At 34.3% G+C, this 18911-nt stretch overlaps 4 protein-coding genes across 7 annotated transcripts in view; 1 reads left to right on the forward strand and 3 right to left on the reverse strand.

The window, feature by feature from the left end:
- Positions 1 to 76: 76 nt before the first annotated feature.
- On the reverse strand, positions 77 to 1549 carry LOC145733687 (UMP-CMP kinase 2, mitochondrial-like). The gene is made up of 5 exons (XM_081986628.1): positions 1268 to 1549; positions 900 to 1023; positions 641 to 839; positions 330 to 572; positions 77 to 258 (listed from the first exon to the last, which is right to left on the reverse strand). Exons 1-5 carry the CDS (start codon positions 1331 to 1333, stop codon positions 141 to 143), a joined length of 750 nt encoding a protein of 249 aa, XP_081842754.1. The 5' UTR covers positions 1334 to 1549; the 3' UTR covers positions 77 to 140.
- A 20-nt stretch (positions 1550 to 1569) lies between these two features.
- LOC145733689 (gem-associated protein 6-like) lies at positions 1570 to 7678 on the forward strand. 2 transcript variants are annotated; one of them, XM_081986631.1, is made up of 4 exons: positions 1570 to 1661; positions 1731 to 1941; positions 2005 to 2538; positions 7515 to 7678. In XM_081986631.1, the coding sequence occupies exon 3, from the start codon at positions 2047 to 2049 to the stop codon at positions 2533 to 2535; it is 489 nt and encodes a 162-aa protein (XP_081842757.1). In that variant the 5' UTR covers positions 1570 to 1661; positions 1731 to 1941; positions 2005 to 2046; the 3' UTR covers positions 2536 to 2538; positions 7515 to 7678. The 2 variants fall into 2 exon arrangements, with proteins under 2 accessions (XP_081842757.1, XP_081842756.1); XM_081986630.1 differs by lacking the exon at positions 7515 to 7678 and adding an exon at positions 7217 to 7354 and having other exon boundaries at positions 1571 to 1661.
- On the reverse strand, positions 2683 to 7515 carry LOC145733678 (armadillo repeat-containing protein 2). Of its 3 annotated transcripts, XM_081986613.1 has the most exons (14): positions 7208 to 7515; positions 6765 to 6906; positions 6041 to 6309; positions 5756 to 5992; positions 5439 to 5686; positions 5154 to 5256; positions 4927 to 5099; positions 4676 to 4872; positions 4075 to 4243; positions 3889 to 4026; positions 3605 to 3839; positions 3408 to 3554; positions 3093 to 3353; positions 2683 to 3042 (listed from the first exon to the last, which is right to left on the reverse strand). In XM_081986613.1, exons 1-14 carry the CDS (start codon positions 7329 to 7331, stop codon positions 2825 to 2827), a joined length of 2661 nt encoding a protein of 886 aa, XP_081842739.1. In that variant the 5' UTR covers positions 7332 to 7515; the 3' UTR covers positions 2683 to 2824. The 3 variants fall into 3 exon arrangements, with proteins under 3 accessions (XP_081842739.1, XP_081842738.1, XP_081842737.1); XM_081986612.1 differs by having other exon boundaries at positions 4081 to 4243; positions 5439 to 5992; XM_081986611.1 differs by having other exon boundaries at positions 5439 to 5992.
- A 796-nt stretch (positions 7679 to 8474) lies between the features above and the next one.
- LOC145733675 (midasin) overlaps positions 8475 to 18911 on the reverse strand; it is an 82226-nt gene continuing 71789 nt past the window's right edge. Inside the window, exons 30-40 of the mRNA XM_081986606.1 lie at positions 17685 to 17981; positions 17250 to 17627; positions 15704 to 16714; positions 15408 to 15650; positions 15205 to 15352; positions 14065 to 14334; positions 13623 to 13999; positions 13334 to 13565; positions 13145 to 13275; positions 12859 to 13084; positions 8475 to 9617 (exon numbers count right to left, since the gene is read on the reverse strand). Of these exons, the coding sequence (XP_081842732.1) occupies positions 8560 to 9617; positions 12859 to 13084; positions 13145 to 13275; positions 13334 to 13565; positions 13623 to 13999; positions 14065 to 14334; positions 15205 to 15352; positions 15408 to 15650; positions 15704 to 16714; positions 17250 to 17627; positions 17685 to 17981 (4371 nt within the window). The 3' untranslated portion in view covers positions 8475 to 8559. The remainder of the gene's footprint in view (positions 9618 to 12858; positions 13085 to 13144; positions 13276 to 13333; positions 13566 to 13622; positions 14000 to 14064; positions 14335 to 15204; positions 15353 to 15407; positions 15651 to 15703; positions 16715 to 17249; positions 17628 to 17684; positions 17982 to 18911) is intronic.

Raw genomic sequence — 18911 nt, forward strand, 5'->3', positions numbered from 1 at the left:
CTGTGGAGGACAAACATGTTATTAATCTTATTTTTAATAGTTAAAAGGAACTGAGAGGAAAACTATAACACAATAACACATTTAAATATTTATTTCTGGTATTATAATTATTACCATTTCCATAACTAATCAGTTACATCTTAGTTTAACAAAGGTTTAACAGTATCATAAAGAAGATGCACAGTTTTAGGAAATGATTCATTTCCATTGACGATAGTTACACCGGGTTCTCGCATATTTTTGTAAGCTTGAATAACGCTGAAAGATAAAAAAATAAATCATTAGTAACTGCAATTCGCTCTAAATTTGACAACACTGTTTGAACCTACTTTTGTCTAAAAGAGTCATTCTTTTTCAAAAGTCTTTCTTGTTCAGTAACCAAGTTTTCATTCCTTCGTGAATGTCGTTCCAATCTGACCTCTTCACTTACATACAATAAAATGACTTTGTTAGGCTTCAGAAGATCATCCGGCCAGTTGTAAACCTCATCAGAAGGTTCAGGAAGACTTAAACGCTCCGGATTATCGGCCACACTTTGCGCAAGATTATATGCCATTGTGGAATGCCAAAACCTGTACAAAACAGAAAAAAATTGGAGTATAAATTGAAATGAAACAACAATAAAGTTTATTGTCATTACCTGTCCATGACAACAGGTTGCTGATGCAATATGCAGGAAACTTCCAGAGCAGCAATATAATTGCCCAAAGAGTAATAAGCCGTCCTTAAATCCGCGTTAGTGTCAAAGTATTCGCGCAAAAACCTGATTGACTCAGGCGGAGTTAACCATCTTTCAGCATTGCATTTTTTCGCTAACTTCTTGCTCATAGATGTTTTACCTTGTTAATTTATTACTGTTCTTTATAGAGACATACTGAAATGTAGTAATTGTTACCAACCTGAACCATCCAATCCTTCCAAAACAATTAGGGGGTATTTGGCCACTTCCTTTTGTTTGTCATAATTTATTTTTGCATTATTGTATACCTGGAGTAACTGTTGAACTGGTCTTAGGCTTTCATGCTGCAAATACAATTGGTTAAGTTTAATTACATGGGCCCAAGATTATGAGGTAATTCTATAGGAGCATTTCAATTTAGTCTTCAAATTGCTCAAAATCAAAGTATTAATAACTCTTTATGCATCAGGGGGCTCCAATATATTTTTTGTTGCCAGAAAATGGTCGCTCCTAATTCTGGCTTGTCACAATGGTTTTTAGTAATGCCGAATACATTATTATTAAAATAAAAACAGAATATCTACTTACTTTGGATAATTCTTCCAGTATTTGATTTAAATTCTTAAATAGATTGAAATTTGAGAAAGTATTCATTATTTCAAATTAACAGCACTATAACTTTTAAAGCTGGGTGTGTCAATTTAACAAAAAACTGAACAGAATGGTCTAGTTCTAACCAGTTAATTCTTGATAAATGATAGTTGATAGATTATGATTAGATTCTGATCTGAGAAATACTCTAACCAGCAGGGTAATCCCCCAAAAACATAAACCCAAGCAAAAGAATACCAAATTGGTTTTGTTTTGATTTAGATGTCAAAAGTCAAAATTATCTGCTGTCATTTTTCATTAATGTTAGTGTATAATTGCCAATATGCCAAATACTATTTGCTGATCATATGAAAAAAAGGCTAAATAAATGGTACATAAACATAAAACAGGACAGGTATTTTTACACACATGCGGTACAATATACAGTATATTCTTTTAGCCCCTTTTATCCACTATCCAAAGATTCTTCTGGACTCGGTCATAAATCAAGCAAAAACAGAAAATAATTTGACACAATTTGGCAGCAGCCAGCAGGACAATCAGAGATGTGAACAGTGAACATAACCTCAATGTTTTCAATTCAATTTTTTTTTATAAAAATTAATTTATAAATAATCCAAATCACATTTATACAAACACCAGAAATATATGTAAGTACAAATGAACACACATTAATTTATTACCTCAAGTATTAATTAAATTGTTTGTTGTAGGTGCAAATTTAAGTACTACACTATAAACACAAATATTTCCTAATGGATCTTTTTGAGGATAACATTTTCAAAAACGACGTTATTTATATGAAAAGTCTGATCGGGAGAACTGTAAAAATTACAACTGCTAATAATCAGTTAATTTGTGGAACTGTGTATGTCATTGATCCAGTGTACAAAACTATAGTACTACACACAAAAGAGACTGCTCCAAGTAAACCTGACACTGTATTTGTTCTTCATCATGCAATTCAGTCGTTAGAAGTTGATCCGGGTGAATTGGATGAAACTTATATAAAAACAGAGGATACCTTTATGGATACCAGTCAAGCAGTTGATGAGAAGAAAAGATTAAAAAAGTGGTTGGAACAAATGTACATTAATGTTGATGAAGTAGGTGTGTATTTAAAAATTGATGATCATTTACTTATTATGCCTCCTTATGGTTTAGATAATTGTATATGTAATAATGTTATTATCTTGGAGAAGATCAGGAATATTATTAGTTTAATGCCAAGCGATTTTGTTTAAGAGGTAAGGTTTAATTAAGGTAAGATCTATATAAATAAGTTGAATAAAATACAGTGAGAGGACTTTCTTTTTACAAAAGTGTTTTTCCAACAAACTGGTAAAACATGTTTTCTCCAGATTTGGAATGGGAACAATAAAAGATCTCAGTAAAGCAAGAAAATTTATTTTATGGATTATACACCTTGACATATTCTAAATAAACATTTTTAAGCAGGTGCAACTACTTTATATCACAACAACAAAAAACAGAATAATTTCTAAAATCTAATCACAATCAACTAATTTAAATTTACCAAGCTGCATAACTAATATTTGTGCTGCCTTCTTTTATGGTAGAGTTTTCATCTCCACTGAGTTGTATTTGGTCAAAAGTATCCAAGAAGTATTCAATTTTTTCCAAAAGGTTAGTTGCCACATTTGCAAACTCTTCCCATATAAGGTATTCTTGAGTTACAAATACCTCCATTTCTTGTGATGTTTCATCAATACCAAATAATTTCTCTTCATCTGTAGTTTGTTTAAAATGAATGATTATTATTATTGTGATATGTAGTTACCTAAATAATCCGCTAACAGGACCAGTAATTGATTTATTTCGTCTTCATTAAGTAGCTGATATAAGTCAGTGGTGTCAATGCAGTAGTTCCAAAGTACTTGGCATATTAAACTGCCTAGAAGCCAATCGTTTTCGCAGTACTTTTTTAAAATTGCAGCTAACTTTGAAACTCCTCCAGAAGACTTGAATAACTTTCTGGCTTTATTATCGGACATTAAGTTGACGAAAACGCCGATTGTTGTTTTTAACAGTGTAGGTTCAGCTGTTGCAATGCAAGATTAGTCAAACTGTAGTAACATAAAAACGCAAGTTTTACCAGTATCCAAGAGATTGATGAGCGTGCGGAATATTTCAGTTTCTGTAACATAACTCCTTGTAATTTTCGACCTGGAAAGGTTTCCTAAAATTCTCATGGTCTCAATTACCAGATCATTGCTTTTTGATTGGAAATACTCCACAATTGCTGAATTAACACCTTTTACTAAATATCTGACTTCAAGGTGCTTTACTTACCTTCAACTATGTCAATTTGCTTCATGTGAAAAATATCATACTCCATTTCGCTTGAGTAATAATAGGAGAGATTATTAAGAGTACTCAAAACTGATAAAACCAATTCTTGATTCTTTTTAAAGGGGTTACTAATAATCACTTTGAGAAATTCATCAATAAGCCTTCCACCATACTGTTTATTGATTGCTTTGCCAATGTCGGGATTTATGACAATATTGGCTATCACTCGAATTACCTGCAAACCATTTTATGCATGATATTTTATTAAAAATTTTAATTATTACCTTAATCATAACATCCTCACTAGAATTATTAGCAATGTTGCCATTTTCTACTTTCAATGAACAAATTTGGAGTGTTCTTTCCAAATAAGTCCTCCAGAGATTTAAAAGAGATTTGATTGAATTGTCAGCTTTGAAAAACTGAAATGATTTTAATAATAATAGTTTTTCATTAATTTTACAGTTTACCTTTACTCTGCTGTTGTCAATTTTAGCCACAATATTCCCAAGGGTATAAGTGAGTCTAACAATTATTTCCTCATTCTCTTCATGTAGTTCGAATAGTTTTATGAATGTGACGTAAATTTGGTCTGTTTCTACCAGACTATCACAACATACTTCGTTTGTTGAAATTGTGCTTAAAGATTACAATTTTTTAATTAACAAGGTAGGCAATTGTGCAGTATCTGCGTAAATCACAGCACTGGTTGACGGTAGTTTGTGATTGGTCCTCACTGTGCTTACATGTTGTTTACATTTTTCTGATAAAACGTTCTAAATTTGCATGACAAATAATTCTAATTTAATGGGATTTGCTATTAGGTTTGCGAGTGATCTCACACAGGAGAATCACCTCTAAGGACATGGTGGAGTATTTTGCTAAATTGTTGGTATTTATTACTTACCTAATTAGTAGGTTTGAGTGAGAGTGACAGCACAGTGGGTAGTTTGTGATTGGTCAAAAAAGCAGCTTTCAGCTTACTGCTTGTTTTGATCAATCACAAACTGTCCTCACTGTGCTGAGATTTACGCAAACGGTAACCTCCACAAAGAACAATTTTAAACTTACCTTAAAGTACGTGATACATTTGTAACAATATCCGTATCACTAGAAAACAAATCTAGTGCTTGACATAGCTGTGCAATTGTGCCACAAAACACAAAATTCTCGTAGATTTGATCCTCCGAAACTAAGTTTCTTAAAGCGCCTGTTAGTTGGTAAAGAGCATGATTGGTTTGTCTTGGAAGAGGTTGTTTCTCAGTTTTCTAAAAATGTTTTTTGCCATCAAACGGTACAAAGCTGTAATAAAAACTGCTTACTGCCGTGTTGATTAGCTTAATGTGAAGCACCATAAGGGGTAAAATTCCCAAATCCAAAATTTGTTGCAACACTTTTGTGTTCATTGTTAAAAACTTTATGGCTCCATAAGCATAGACGCAAGCTTCAGCGTCTTCAATTGGGCTTGATCGGCCTAGGGCATCCAAAAACAACTCTGCAACGGTTGTTATTAAATTTTAATTAGTTTTAATCATAAAACTTGAGTTACCCAGAAAGTTTTTTCTTAAAAATAGTTTGTCATTCTCATCGTTTTTGGATATTTTAAAGATGAGCTTGCATACTCCACTTAGGTTATTGCCAGTAACTTTTAGCTAAAATAAAAAGTTGTTTAGCTGTGCTATTATGTTTTAAGCTTAAATTAGTGTTGTTATCAGTGGCCATAAGTCACAAACTTATGCCTACAGCATTTGTGTAAATCTTAGTGGGTCAAAAAAGCTGGTTGCTTAACTAAACAGTGCTAGGATTTACTTAAATACTGCATTCATGGACTTACAGCCAAAATAATCTGAGCTATGTTAATCAAAATCTGTTCATTCTTTGATTCAACAAATCTGTACAAGCTTTTCAGTATAACAATCTTTAGTTTAGAAGTAATCTTGGCGTTCAACATTCCTTGTTCCTCCATATAAGCGTACAGTTCATCCAGTAAATGTTGCACAATGTCATCGTTATAGTTTTGTAGGTCCGTTTTATTGAGATCATTTAAAATATCATCGATTGTTCTTGTCTGTTTCGCGTCAACTAAAATCGAATTTGCTCTTGAATCTGTGCGCTCCTGCTTGTGCAGAAAATGTTGTTTAGTGAGGTAACCTGTGCTGCTAAAAAGCGTTTCGGAATGCTCGATTATGTGGCGGTTATCGAATATTTTTGTTAGGTTTTGGGGGCCGAGAAGTAGACATTCTGAGAGGTTTGATTGTTTTGCTGAGGATCGTCCAAACAGTGATTGAGTGGTGTGATTTTCGAAGTTGGTACGCTCTTGCGGTGAGCTGAATGCGTTTCTCGATTCCACATTAGAAATTTCCGTTTTGTATTCACTTTCTTCGGGAACTGAAACCATAATTTAAGAGACAAGTTTCAAAGAAAATATTTTCTTACGATTGTCCAAAGAAGTGGTGTTATTAAAAATCTTTCTTTTCTGTAAAGGTCGATTTTCTAATGAAGGAAGCCTGAGCTTACATGGCTCCTTAATTCCAATTTTAAAAATGTTGCCATTTAGTTCTGTCAATGAAGTAGACCGACTGTACTTTTTGAGTTCATCAATTCGTGGTGTGGACGGTTGTTTTGAGACATACGGAGAAGGAATATAGAGTTTGCTTTCTGGTGGTGTTGATGGTAAATCTGGTTCGTTTTGCAGATATCTTAAGCTAAAACAAAGGGCACAGTAAACAATTTTCTGTTTGGTCGTGGACAAACAACGGTTGAATAACAAAAATGTAAATATCAAAATAATTATTATTTAATCAGTCGATGGTTGTTAAAAGTTAATCCAAGCCCTAGATCTGAATTACCTGGAGGAAACTTATTTGTACTAAATTTAGGAATTGATAGTCAGCCCTCCATTTGTTATATTAGACCTGACATATATTGATGGATTGAAGTGGATCAAATGGGTTTCAAAAACTAGGTTAAAAGGGTTATACATTGCGCAGTATTTGATATCAAATTAAGTGTTATAAATAGGCCTAATAACAAAACAAAAAAACAATTAAGGGCGCACAAACATCAACCGTTTAATATTTGCAATTGCTGTTTTTCAAAGACTGTTAATTATATAGCGTTAAATTAGATACACAGAGTGATTGATTTATAACGTGCTTACCTGAATGAACTGGGGGGTCTGTCAGTTTTTGACTTTTTATTGCCAAATAGGTGTCTTTCCTTGTCTCGAGGTGTAAATGGTCTTTGCGTCTGAAGAGGCTTTATTGCCGGAGACACGAAACTTGGCTCCAAATTTTCAGTTTCTGAAATTATGAACTCTGTCATGTACTATATACAGGGTGTCTCATTATACTAGATATAGAGAGAGTTAAATATTAGCATAGTTGGTGATATTTCCTCCAACTCTAAAAAACTGACGTGGCAATTTTTCAGGTGAGGACAGTTTTCTTTAATGGGACACTTTGTATATTTTTATTTACCTTCTATATTCAAAAAGTAAGGAGTTTTAATACGTAATTATAAAATATCAACTTTTCTTGTCGTACATAAATAAAATGTCCATTTGGCACTAAAATTTATTATATAAATAATTAACCTTTTTACCTTTTATAGCTAACCGGGCTTCATTAATAATTTCTGCGCTTGTCTTCCTGCCTGACACCTCATGGTAAGATATCGTCAAGTCGATGCCATCCATTGCTTTGCCGGCCAAATGACTAAACTCCATAACTGTTGCTGCTTGTAATCATGTAGGTAAGCATAATAATAATTTTCAAAATAAATTCACCGCAAAATACGTTAAACTTGCAATCCCACGGACGTAACGTGCTTATGTCGTGAATGTTTGTGTACTAATTTTCAACCCTTGCCGATAAGTGGAAAGTAACCGAATTGATATCGATTATTCCAGGAAAATTTTATGCGACGAGCATGACATGCAAATGGACAGGACGACGTCGAGGATCGATTCGGTAGATTTAAGTCGAGATTGTAGGTTGAAAGATTTGCTGTTTGACGTCCGTTGTATTAATATACAGAGAGAAAAATAAAATAAAACTTTATTCTATGAAAAAATAGCGTTTTTTTGTAGTCAACCTTGTGTACTATGCAAACAAAGATTTTCTTGACATTTGGTGAATGTATCTAGTGTTCTTGACAATTCGGTGAATGAATCTTATGTGAGGAACATCTAAAATTTATCTCCTTTTGTTTCGGTTCCCTTTTTTTGAGGGATTTAATTTTGTATCAGGAACACATAAAATAACAGGAGGTATATTAAGATTTCTTGACAATTTGTGAATGAATCAGTTATCAGGAGCAACTAAAATTTTACCTCCTTTCGTTTCCGCTCTCCTAATGAAATTTTCAATTTTGTCGAAAAATGGTAATTTTCTGCAATAATTCAGTTTTGTATCAGGAGCACAGAAATGGCAAGTGGTAAATTCAGATTTCTTGACAATTGGCGAAGGAGTTAAGTTGGCACTTAACTGAAATTTACCTCCTTGCGTTTCTGTTCTCCTAATACAATTTTCGATTTTTCGGTAAAAATATGGTTTTCTGCAAAAATCTTTAAAATCTACCGGTAGAATATTCGTAAATGCCTAGATGGTCTATCAGGAGCACAGAAGTAACACGAGGTAAATTAATCTTTCTTGACAATTGGCGGAGGGGGAGGAGTCAAGTACTAGGAATAACTGAAATTTACCTCGTTGCGTTTCAGCTCTGCTAATAAGATTTAATTTTGTACAAAAATGGTGTTTTCTGCAATAATTGAATTTTATATCAGGAACACAGCAATGAGAGAAGGTAAATTAAGATTTCTTGACAATTGGTGAAGGAGTCTTACAGGAGAAAATAAAAATTAAACAAATACTTATCAACATTTATTTTAGTAAAAAAACATATTATTATAAACTAGACATAATAATAAAAAAAATATAGTGTATAAAGTAAGCTTATTCGCAAGTAACCATTTCAAACCATTGCATTAGCGCATCACTTAGAACACCAGGTAACGAATTAATATCCCTTAAAATAATATAGAAAGAAAACGGAAACTCGTCCATATAGCTTTCCACACGCATTTTTCCTTCATTGAAAGTAACACTACGAATATCCAGAACTGAATTCTGATTTTCCGGATTATCGATAATAACAAAAACTATGAAAACATTGGCCAGTTTCGCTTGTCTTAAAGCTTGCATAACATAAGTCTTCCCTTCCGAAAATACTCCACGTCCATCACTTACTATTACCAAAAGTTTCGCGTTTAAAACGGTCGCTTGAATGTTGTTTTGCTCAAACATTTCCGTTACAAAGTGAACCAACTTTCCTATGTGCGTTTTGTCTTGGTTGAATTGGAAGTTTTGAAGTAAGTCCACTCCACTTTTATCCGTGAATGGTTCAGTCAATTTGTGGTGAATTTCAACGTCTTTTCCAAAACCAACCACAGCTAACTGTCCACTTTCGAGCAAAGACAACGCTTTGGATACCAAAGCTACACTCTCAAACGCCAGCTCTTTGGAGTGATTGTCTTTCATGCTTGAGGAGTCATCAATTGCAAGTACGATTTGATACTCTCTTTTTGAAGGTTTTGTTCTTCTTAACCAAATTTTGTCTTTTCTAAACTGGGACGCTATATAAGGAATGATTTTTCGCATATTGATTCTTCTTCCCGTTCTAAAGTCGCCTTTTAAGTGACTTGCTTTGGTCGGTTCAAGAACTAATCTAAGTTGTTCGGATAAGTCTTGTGCCAGGTTTGAAGTTACTGCTGATATCTTCTGCCAGGTTTGTTCAGCTTCTATGGTAGACGGACGGGATTTCCAGCAAGATAGTTCTTGTTCCACCTGCTCTCGCATGTTATTAATTTCTTCTTGAGTCAGTTTCGAAGCGGCTGCTTCTTGAAGCAGGTGATACTGAGTGTGGTAAGATGATTCTACCTCTCGTGACACTGTCGAGGTTTTTATAACGTCACCTTCTACATCAACGTTGTCGATTTCTTCCAAGATTTCACCTGTAACAAGAAAAAATGTTTTACTGTTTAGAGTTAATTATATAGGTGCAGTTTTACTTTAATTTACAGTTTAAACAATAAAATTAGCATTGAGATTTTACAGTTACATAACTTTACGTTGATGTTTGTTATCAACTGTGGTTGTCTACTAGGACTGCACGACATAGGCATTGTGTATGCCAAAAACCAAAGTAAAATGATATGACGTAATAATGTAATAAAAAATGTCGCCGATTAAATGTTATATTGATTGATTGTCAAAGACTCTGGCATTTTTTAGAAGGGTTTCAATAGCATTTAGTAAAAGTGTAAAAGTAAGTCTATAGAACTTTGAAAATGGTACTAGAAGCCTCTGGAAATTTAAAACATCTCTAGGAAAGTTTACGACAGTTTTAGAGGGTTCTGGCACTTTTAAGAAAGTTCTCAAAAAGTTTAAGAACTTGTAGAGGACTCTGGCACTTTTTAGAGAATTCTCAGTAACATTTAGAGATCTATAAAACTTTAAAAATAGTCCTAGAGGCCTCTGGCACTTTTAAGAAGGTTCCCAGTAGCATTTAGAAGTCTATAGAACTTTGAAAATGGTCCTAGAAGCCTCTGGAAATTTAAAACATCTCTAGGAAAGTTTACGACAGTTTTAGAGGGTTTTGGCACTTTTAAGAAAGTTCTCAAAAAGTTTAAGACACTTGTAGAGGACTCTGGCACTTTTTAGAGAATTCTCAGTAACATTTAGAGATCTATAAAACTTTAAAAATAGTCCTAGAGGCCTTTGGCACTTTTAAGAAGGTTCCCAGTAGCATTTAGAAGTCTATAGAACTTTGAAAATGGTACTAGAAGCCTCTGGAAATTTAAAACATCTCTAGGAAAGTTTACGACAGTTTTAGAGGGTTCTGGCACTTTTAAGAAAGTTCTCAAAAAGTTTAAGACACTTGTAGAAGACTCTGGCACTTTTTAGAGAATTCTCAGTAACATTTAGAGATCTATAAAACCTTAAAAATGGTACTAGAGTCCTCTGGCACTTTTAAGAAGGTTCTCATCAGTAGCATTTAGAGGTCTATGGCAATTTAAAACCGTTACGGGAAGGTTTAAGACACTTGTAGAGGAATATATAAATCTATGGAACTTTCAAAATAATCGCAGAGGACTTTAACAATTTAAAATAATTCTAGAAAGATTTTAGACACTTGTAGAGGATTTTGGCTCTTTTTAGAAAATTCTTAGTAACATTTAGAAGTCTATGGAACTTTAAAAATAGTCCTAGAAGCCTTTGGCACTTTTAAGAAGGTTCCCAGTAGCATTTAGAAGTCTATAGAACTTTGAAAATGGTACTAGAAGCCTCTGGAAATTTAAAACATCTCTAGGAAAGTTTACGACAGTTTTAGAGGGTTCTGGCACTTTTAAGAAAGTTCTCAAAAAGTTTAAGACACTTGTAGAAGACTCTGGCACTTTTTAGAGAATTCTCAGTAACATTTAGAGATCTATAAAACTTTAAAAACGGTACTAGAGCCCTCTGGCACTTTTAAGAAGGTTCTCATCAGTAGCATTTAGAGGTCTATGGCAATTTAAAACCGTTACGGGAAGGTTTAAGACACTTGTAGAGGAATATATAAATCTATGGAACTTTCAAAATAATCTCAGAGGTCTTTGACAATTTAAAATAATTCTAGAAAGATTTTAGACACTTGTAGAGGATTTTGGCTCTTTTTAGAAAATTCTTAGTAACAATTAGAAGTCTATGGAACTTTCAAAATGGTCCTAGAGACCTCTGACAAATTAAGACAATTCTGGGAAGGTTTAAGACACTTGTAGAGGCCTCTGGCACTTTTAAGAAGGTTTTCAGTAGCATTAGATGATTTTTATGATGATGATTAGATGATTAGAGGAAATGGCATTAGATGATTCTGGCAATTTAAATCAAGCAAATGTAAGTCACTTTCTTCTTCTGGAAATAGTCTATGAAAAGTCTTAATATATGGATTTCTTCCTTTTCACTATACTAACAGCATTTTGGACACAGAACTGCTCTATATAAGATGACTCAGGCTATTTACTTTCGAAACTGACAAAAACTGGTATAGTATATACGAAGTCAGTTGAAACAACTGAAAAAACCAAAATAGTCGGCGTCTTTGTTGAGCATGGGCGGCGTGAAAATAAAAAATAATGAGGGACTCTGTACATAAACGCTTATTAATTATTGCTTACTCCAATGCAAACTATAAACACCGGACTGCACTGCCTTTAAAGCATAGAAAGAAACTAAAAACAGATTTTAAGCCGCCGACCAATAAGAACTGTGGGGTGACCAATTAAACGGTCTTACGGTGCTTACACGTAAAATTATTTGTGACACCTACTCGTCAAGTCCACGTTTACTCCTCGTAAATTACTATGAGGAACAATCACATACAAATTTGCTCGTTTTTTCCTATGCTTTATGTGGTGTGTTGATCGAACCCCGTATTTTGACCTGTCCCAACTGACTTCGTATAAACTATACTATCATGTTATAAAACACATTCTTATTTCATCTTTGTCTAATGAAATGAGATAAGAGATGTGAGGCAACAGTCAGAAGTCACTGAACAGAGCTTATTTTAAATAAGTACAACTGCGGCTTAAAAGTTAATAAAGCAGTCATACTTAACTCCTAAGCCGCTGACATTGACGCCGGGTAAACGTACCCATTCAAAATATTAGATTATTACGTCATCACATTTTACTTTGGGCACCTTGGTAGGCAACCACAGTTACATAAACAATAAAAATGTGTTGCCTACCTACTATATGAACTTTAAAGTTCGGAGAGTTTCCACCATTCTCCCTTATTATAAGTTATTTTAGATAACAAGAAATAATTTAGTTTTATTTCCAGAAGATAACATTACCGATGCATTACAGACAAAATAGAAAAAAAACTACCAATTCAGTTCTTTTAATTCAATATCTAAGAAAACATATCTGGCAACATAAAAATTCTATTTCCTCAGTTTGAGTTTTGATCTCAATTATTTCTTGTTAATTAAATTTACTTTTTAACTTTTAGAATCACAGAAAAAAAACTTTGTATTTATCCATTTTGCGACCACTCCAAAAAATAGAAAATGAGCAGTATCGGTAATTAGTATGTTCTTTATCAATTAAGTCAACGGCGTTTCTGATTGTTAATTCAATAATTAAATAAAACATTTTGAAACCACAAAAATACATTTAGCAACAAAAAAAATCAAGAAATGTTACTTACCATCAGGATGTTGTTTCGATCGTTCAGACTTATTCTTGTTCTGATCTTGCTTTAGAGGTTGTTGGTTTTCAGTATCGGTGACGTCCACATCCATTTCCTCTTGTTTACTTTCTGGTACGTCACTCGCACCTTCTACGTCCATGGTTTCATCTTCAATTTCATCGTCTTTGTGTGTGATCTCTTTATTTTGTTCTTCCGCCTGTTCTTTGGTCGCCGCATCAAGAACCTATAAAAAACGATAAATTTGCAGAAAGTGTTACTAAAAAGACGTAATAAAAAAATATACCTGAGTGGACTTTTCCTCTTTAGCCTCTTTGATATGCTGGTACATGTCAGCGTTTCGTTCTTGCTCCGTGGTGTTGTCGTCTGTTGCATTTAACGCTTTTAACTTCTTCTCAACAGATTCGGCTATATCACCTGTACTCGTTGACACGTCAAAAAACTAAAATCTTTATAAAATAAGGAGTATATTTACCTAAGCTGCGATGTGAATCAGACTGTCCCGGTTTTTCTTTTTGATTCTGTTCAGCTTTTTCTTCCTCATGAGAACTGCGAAGATCTTGAGGAGCGTTTGTTTGTGCGGAGTGTCCTGATTGGTTTTCTTCCATTTGCGACTGACCTACGCCTTCTTTGTCCGGTTTATCCTCTTGACAAGTTTCTTCAATAGGTTGATTCGACTTTAAGTTTTCAGATTCTGTGGCTTGAGTCTGAAATAAGATTGACTAGAAATATAAATTGAAACCTTTAGCGACTACAAATCTTACCTTATCAGTAGCAGTGACATCATCAACGTCCATTGCTTCCACATTTTCCTGATTGGAAGGATTCTCATCTAACGCACTCTCATTTAAATCTACATCATTTTCTATCGCACTTTCTTCTTCAGGATTAGTTGCCTCAGCATTGTCTTGACCAGTCGGTTCCTCTTGATTTTGAGAATCCTCGTTCGAGTCTTCGGTTTTATCATTCTCGTCATTTTGCGCAATATCTTCGTCGTCACTACTAAATCCTTGCGCTTCATCGTTCTGTTGTTCCTTGGGACTTGGCGGAAGTTCTAAATTTTCTTCCGGAACTGTTTGGTCTTTCATTTGGTCTACATCAAATGGATTCTCTTCAGGTTGTTCACCATCTTTTTCTTCTCCTAGTAGTTTGAATAAAACCATTTTTTCTATCTGTGCATAATAATGAATATAGTGAATGTTATACCTTCATCAAGTTGAAGATCATCTGGCAGATCCATCGGTTCCGGTTCGGGTAATTCAGCCTGATTTCCATGATAAGGGTCGACTTGCTCATCGTCATATTCTGGCTCGTTTAACTCGTTAATTTCCTTTTTATTTTCTTCAGAATCACCCTTCTGATCCGGGGTAGGATCCTTGTTTTGCGGTTTTTGTTTAACATCCTCATCTTTGGCATCCAGTTGATCATCGCCATCTTTCTCCCCTCCAGTACCATCTTCTTCAGTGTTGTCGTCGCCTAAATTACAGACGAATAAACACACAGAAAATCAAACTAACTTATAATAATTTCACACATTTTTAAAGTTGGTGTCTCTTTCACAAGGGACGTTAACATAAAAAACAAGTAAATATAAACGTAAAATAATTTTTTTCAAACGTTACTACACTACACTGTAGTAAGTTTTACGGACCTGATTTGGTAGGCACGACTTCTTTACAGTATTAACTACACTCCCACCAAAAATCATGAATTCAGAGAGTTTAGAATGTGAGTAAGTAGAGTTAAATCTGCCGTTCTTAACCACAATTTTTTTTTGGATTTCTAAGCCTGCTACGGACCTGTACTAGAACCGATTGATTTGATTCGTTTGTAGTACACTCTGAACACCTTTCACACCAAAATTTCCAATTTCTAAGCCGTTTAGAATGTGACTTATGCAACTTTTGCCGTTGCTAGACACGATTTCCCTCCTTATTCGTTTTTACTTCAAATTTCTGCCTGGATTTTTGGTCAACTGTCTTTACACCATAAATCGAGGTTCTACGTCGTTTAGGATGTGAGTTATATTAGCTTTGTCGTTCGCGGACACTATTTTTTTCTAAATTATACTACTGCATAGATGTGACAAAATCAATGCTAAATTTCAACAATATTGACCGTTGTACGCAATGAAAGTATTTAGGTTGCACAAACAGTCATTTTGAAGGTCTAAGTTCAGAATGTGATGTTCTGTGTAGTCCATACTATTGAACATTCACAGTCTGAACTGAAATCTTCAAAATGACTGGTGATGAATAGAACTGTTAAATGTTGAATGATGCTAACTTGTCAGCAAAATGACAATTTGGTTATGTATGTTACACAATAGCTGAATCATAAAATTACCTTCATCATCAGCGTCTTTCTCCTCGTCATCACCCCAAATTTCTTTATCCAAACGGTCAGCCCCTTTTTCAGTTTCCCCCATTTGATCTTCTGCATCGGAGTTATCACTTTGGCTCTCATCTTCATTTTCATCCCCAGGTTTTTTATCCTAATAAACAAAAAATTATTAGGTAATTTCAAAACAACTGGAATAAACATCAAACCTGTAGTTTGCTGTCAAAATCTTCACTCATTTCAATGCCTTTATCTTCTTCTTTACAATCCGGATCTTCGTTATTCTCTTTCTCCTTGCCTGCAGGTTGTGCATCATCCAATTGGTCTTCAGACTCAATCTTATCGGACACATCCCGTTCGCCTTCTCCCTCACCCAAGCCCATGCCATCTGAAGGTTTACTCACTCCTTCTTTATCTAACTCGTCTGAAAATTCGGGCGGAATGCAGAAGCCCTAAAAATGCTTTATATTAATTGTAATGCACACTAAAGTGTGCATTAAGTTACCTTTGAAGCAAGATCAATGAAAATGTTGAGCAACACTGAAGTCAACTTGCAAGTAGTCCTATAAGCAGCAACTTGCTGAGTAATAAAATACTGGGATAATTGAAGAATCTGATCATAGAGAGGGATCGTACGAGTGATTTGCGTGCGCATTTTTTCATCAGCATACGCTGCTCCATCTAGCAGAATTTTAACAATTTTTCCTGCATTTTTGGAAATTTGCATTAAATCTAATGTTGCAATATCTAAAGATAAATTGTCGGCTAAAAGGGCTTTGAGGTGATTCTCCTGAAGTCCCATATCTTCAGCAGCATCCACTTCGGAACTAGGCTTGGAAGACATGCCACCAGTTTGGTATTTTTTATAGATGTTTTGCATTACTAACAGCAACGATTTGGTAAGTTTGCTGAGAGACTTTTCAAACTCATTGTGACTTATTGGCGTTGAAGTTTCTTCGTGCTTTTTAATAATTTCATCAAACAAGCTGGCAAGCCAGCTGAAAGAATCGATTACTTTAATAGGCGCAAAATGGGTTTGTAGTTTATTCAAACAGTCAGTTAAATTATGTAGTTCTGTAAAAAGTTGACTTTTGTGGTTAAATGGAACATATCTATAACCTTTAACAGTTGTTCCTAAGTTTGGATCAACCGTTGATCTTTGAATGAGATGCAAAATTTTGTTTGTGAGTGACTTCACGTCGTTCAAGTAGGCATGGGCTTTTTTCCAACGTTCATCGTTTTTCCGGAGGAATTTATCTTCCCTTACATCCAGCAGAAGCACTTCAATGAAGTAAGTATCGTTAATTTCATTAGCAGGACAAGCGTCTAATATGATTTCTATCTGATCTGCAATAGTTATGGTGGAAGAAAGAGCGTTTTGTATATCGAGTAACATCGTGGAAGTTAAAAAGTCGGGAAAATCGGCGACTTCATGCAATTGCTTTCCGTATCCTCGCAGAATATAGTGGGATCTTGTGGCGTTAATTAAGCTTTGTTTTTGTTTCTGACATAAATTCTGAAAAACAAATAATTGTAGTTCAAATTGCGCTTCAGATTTAAAAAAAAGTTAGATCTACATTTGACAAGGGAAGTTATGGTAAAAACCCATAATTATGAGGACTCTCAGAGGTGTATATCTTATCACTATATTATTTTTATTATGCAAGTGCATAAGCAGTAAATCATCTAAGTTCTCTTCATTTTCCGAGTTGGCATCGAAAATGGCAATTTAAAAAATGTCATCCACTATGTAGCATACGTTTTGTAAGTATGCAACATGTAGTACAAAGAAAACAAGAACGTCTACCGCACACAAAAAAAAACACCAAAAAACAAAGGAAAACTAACAGATTTCCTGACTTATAGTGTCATTTGATACCGAAATAGCGAAAATCGTGTAAGGTAAAACTTAAAGTAAATTTTAACATAAACGCAGAATCCTACAAAACGTACGGAATGCCACTTAAAGTGCCTATTACTAATCTACGTTTACGTTAATATTCAATTAATTAACTCTCATTTCTTATAGGTAATATTGATGTGTTACTCACCAATAAATGTGAAGCAAACCCTTGACACCTTTGAACATTCTGCATCCCTAAGTCTTTTGCAGGTGATATGAGGGCACTTTCTAACATATCAAATCTCATTAACGATCTATAATAATAGAGTTCGCAGGAATCCCAAATGGTCAACATCTTCTCTTCACTTCTGCTCAGAGTAAAGAATGCAAAACTGGCACACAAATCGATTGGTTTAACAATGAAATCTTCAACAGGATCTTTCAGTTTCTTTTCCATTATCCCAGTTTTGTAGGACAGCCCTATCTTTGACAGTGCTTGAAACAAATCGGCCAAGGCTCGGTGTTTCTGCTGCAGAATATTCTTAGCTTGTGATTTTTGTTTCTCTTTTGGCTGGGCTGTATCAATCTGTAATCAGTTTGTTTGTGCCTAAGCATGTGCAGCACAGAATTAAAGTATACATACCTCCAGTTTGCCAAGATGTGAACTAGTTTCAATAATGTCAGAAACGAAACTATCTAAAGATGTTACCAAGTTCGGGTAGTTGGCGCCTAATATTGCTTCCTTGCAAATTTTCCGGGCCTTTAACAAATACGGAGTATTCTTGATCGACCCCTTTATAATGTAAGAATCCACATCGAGGGTATAGTGGTAAGCTTTGGGGTTTTGGCGTTGCGGTCGATCCCAAATTCCGACACTTTCTATTAAACCGTCTGAACTGTGGTTGATTAAGTAAGGGGTTACTGGTTGAAGCAAAAGGTCCTAAAGACGAACAATATTAATTAACTTCTACATATACAGAAAACTCTAACATACTTCAGCAAAAAGCATTAAAGTTTCAAAATAATCCAGTTATTATTATAGTAAAAAGTAATACTGACTTGTTGTCATTTTAGTGTCTTTATTGTGTTTCTGTAATAACTTAAATCTAATTTATATTGAAAAATTCTGAAGTTTGTTTTGAAAAAGTTTTTTAGCTGTGACGTCATGCTAAATTACTTTAATTTTCAAAATATTTTTACCTACAAGTTTATATTAAAAAAATACAGTTGCATCATTCTCTCAACTTAATTTATACCGTTCAAAGGACAACTAACTTTGTTAACAAGAAAGTTTTACATAACTGACAACGTGCAATGACGCATTTGCATACAGAGTAGTCGCAATTTTTGTAAATAGAAATCAACATTTTTAACTCTACATTTTAACTTTCTGTATCTCTACAAGATTGCAGCTTTGTTGAAAGTGACAAAGCAAAATGTTTAAGGGATTCACCTGAGAAGTCAGACAAGAGTCTGAGAAGTGTAAACTGGTCTGAAACTAACTGCCAGGCATATTCCAGACATACAATTTTGCTATGTGGGTAGCATTTAAAGGTCTCTGACACTTTCAAAACTGTTCTAGATGCCTCTGATATTAAAGATTAAAACACTTGTAAAAGCCTTTGACAGTTTAAAACAGTTATGGAAAGGTTTAAAACACTTGTAGAAGGCTCTGACCCTTTTTAGCAGGTTCTCAGTAGCATTTAAAGGTCTCTGTGACACTTTAAAACTGTTCTAGGCAAGTTTAAAACAATTCTAGTAAGGTTTAAAACACTTGTAAAAGCCTCTGCCAATTTAAAACAGTTATGTAAAGGTTTAAGACATTTGCAGATGGTTTTGGAACTTTTTAGCAGGTTCTCGTTAGCATGTA

This window comes from Ips typographus, linkage group LG9 (assembly GCF_016097725.1).
Source record: "Ips typographus isolate SLU linkage group LG9, UJ_Ityp_2.0, whole genome shotgun sequence".
NCBI classification, from domain to species: domain Eukaryota; kingdom Metazoa; phylum Arthropoda; class Insecta; order Coleoptera; family Curculionidae; genus Ips; species Ips typographus.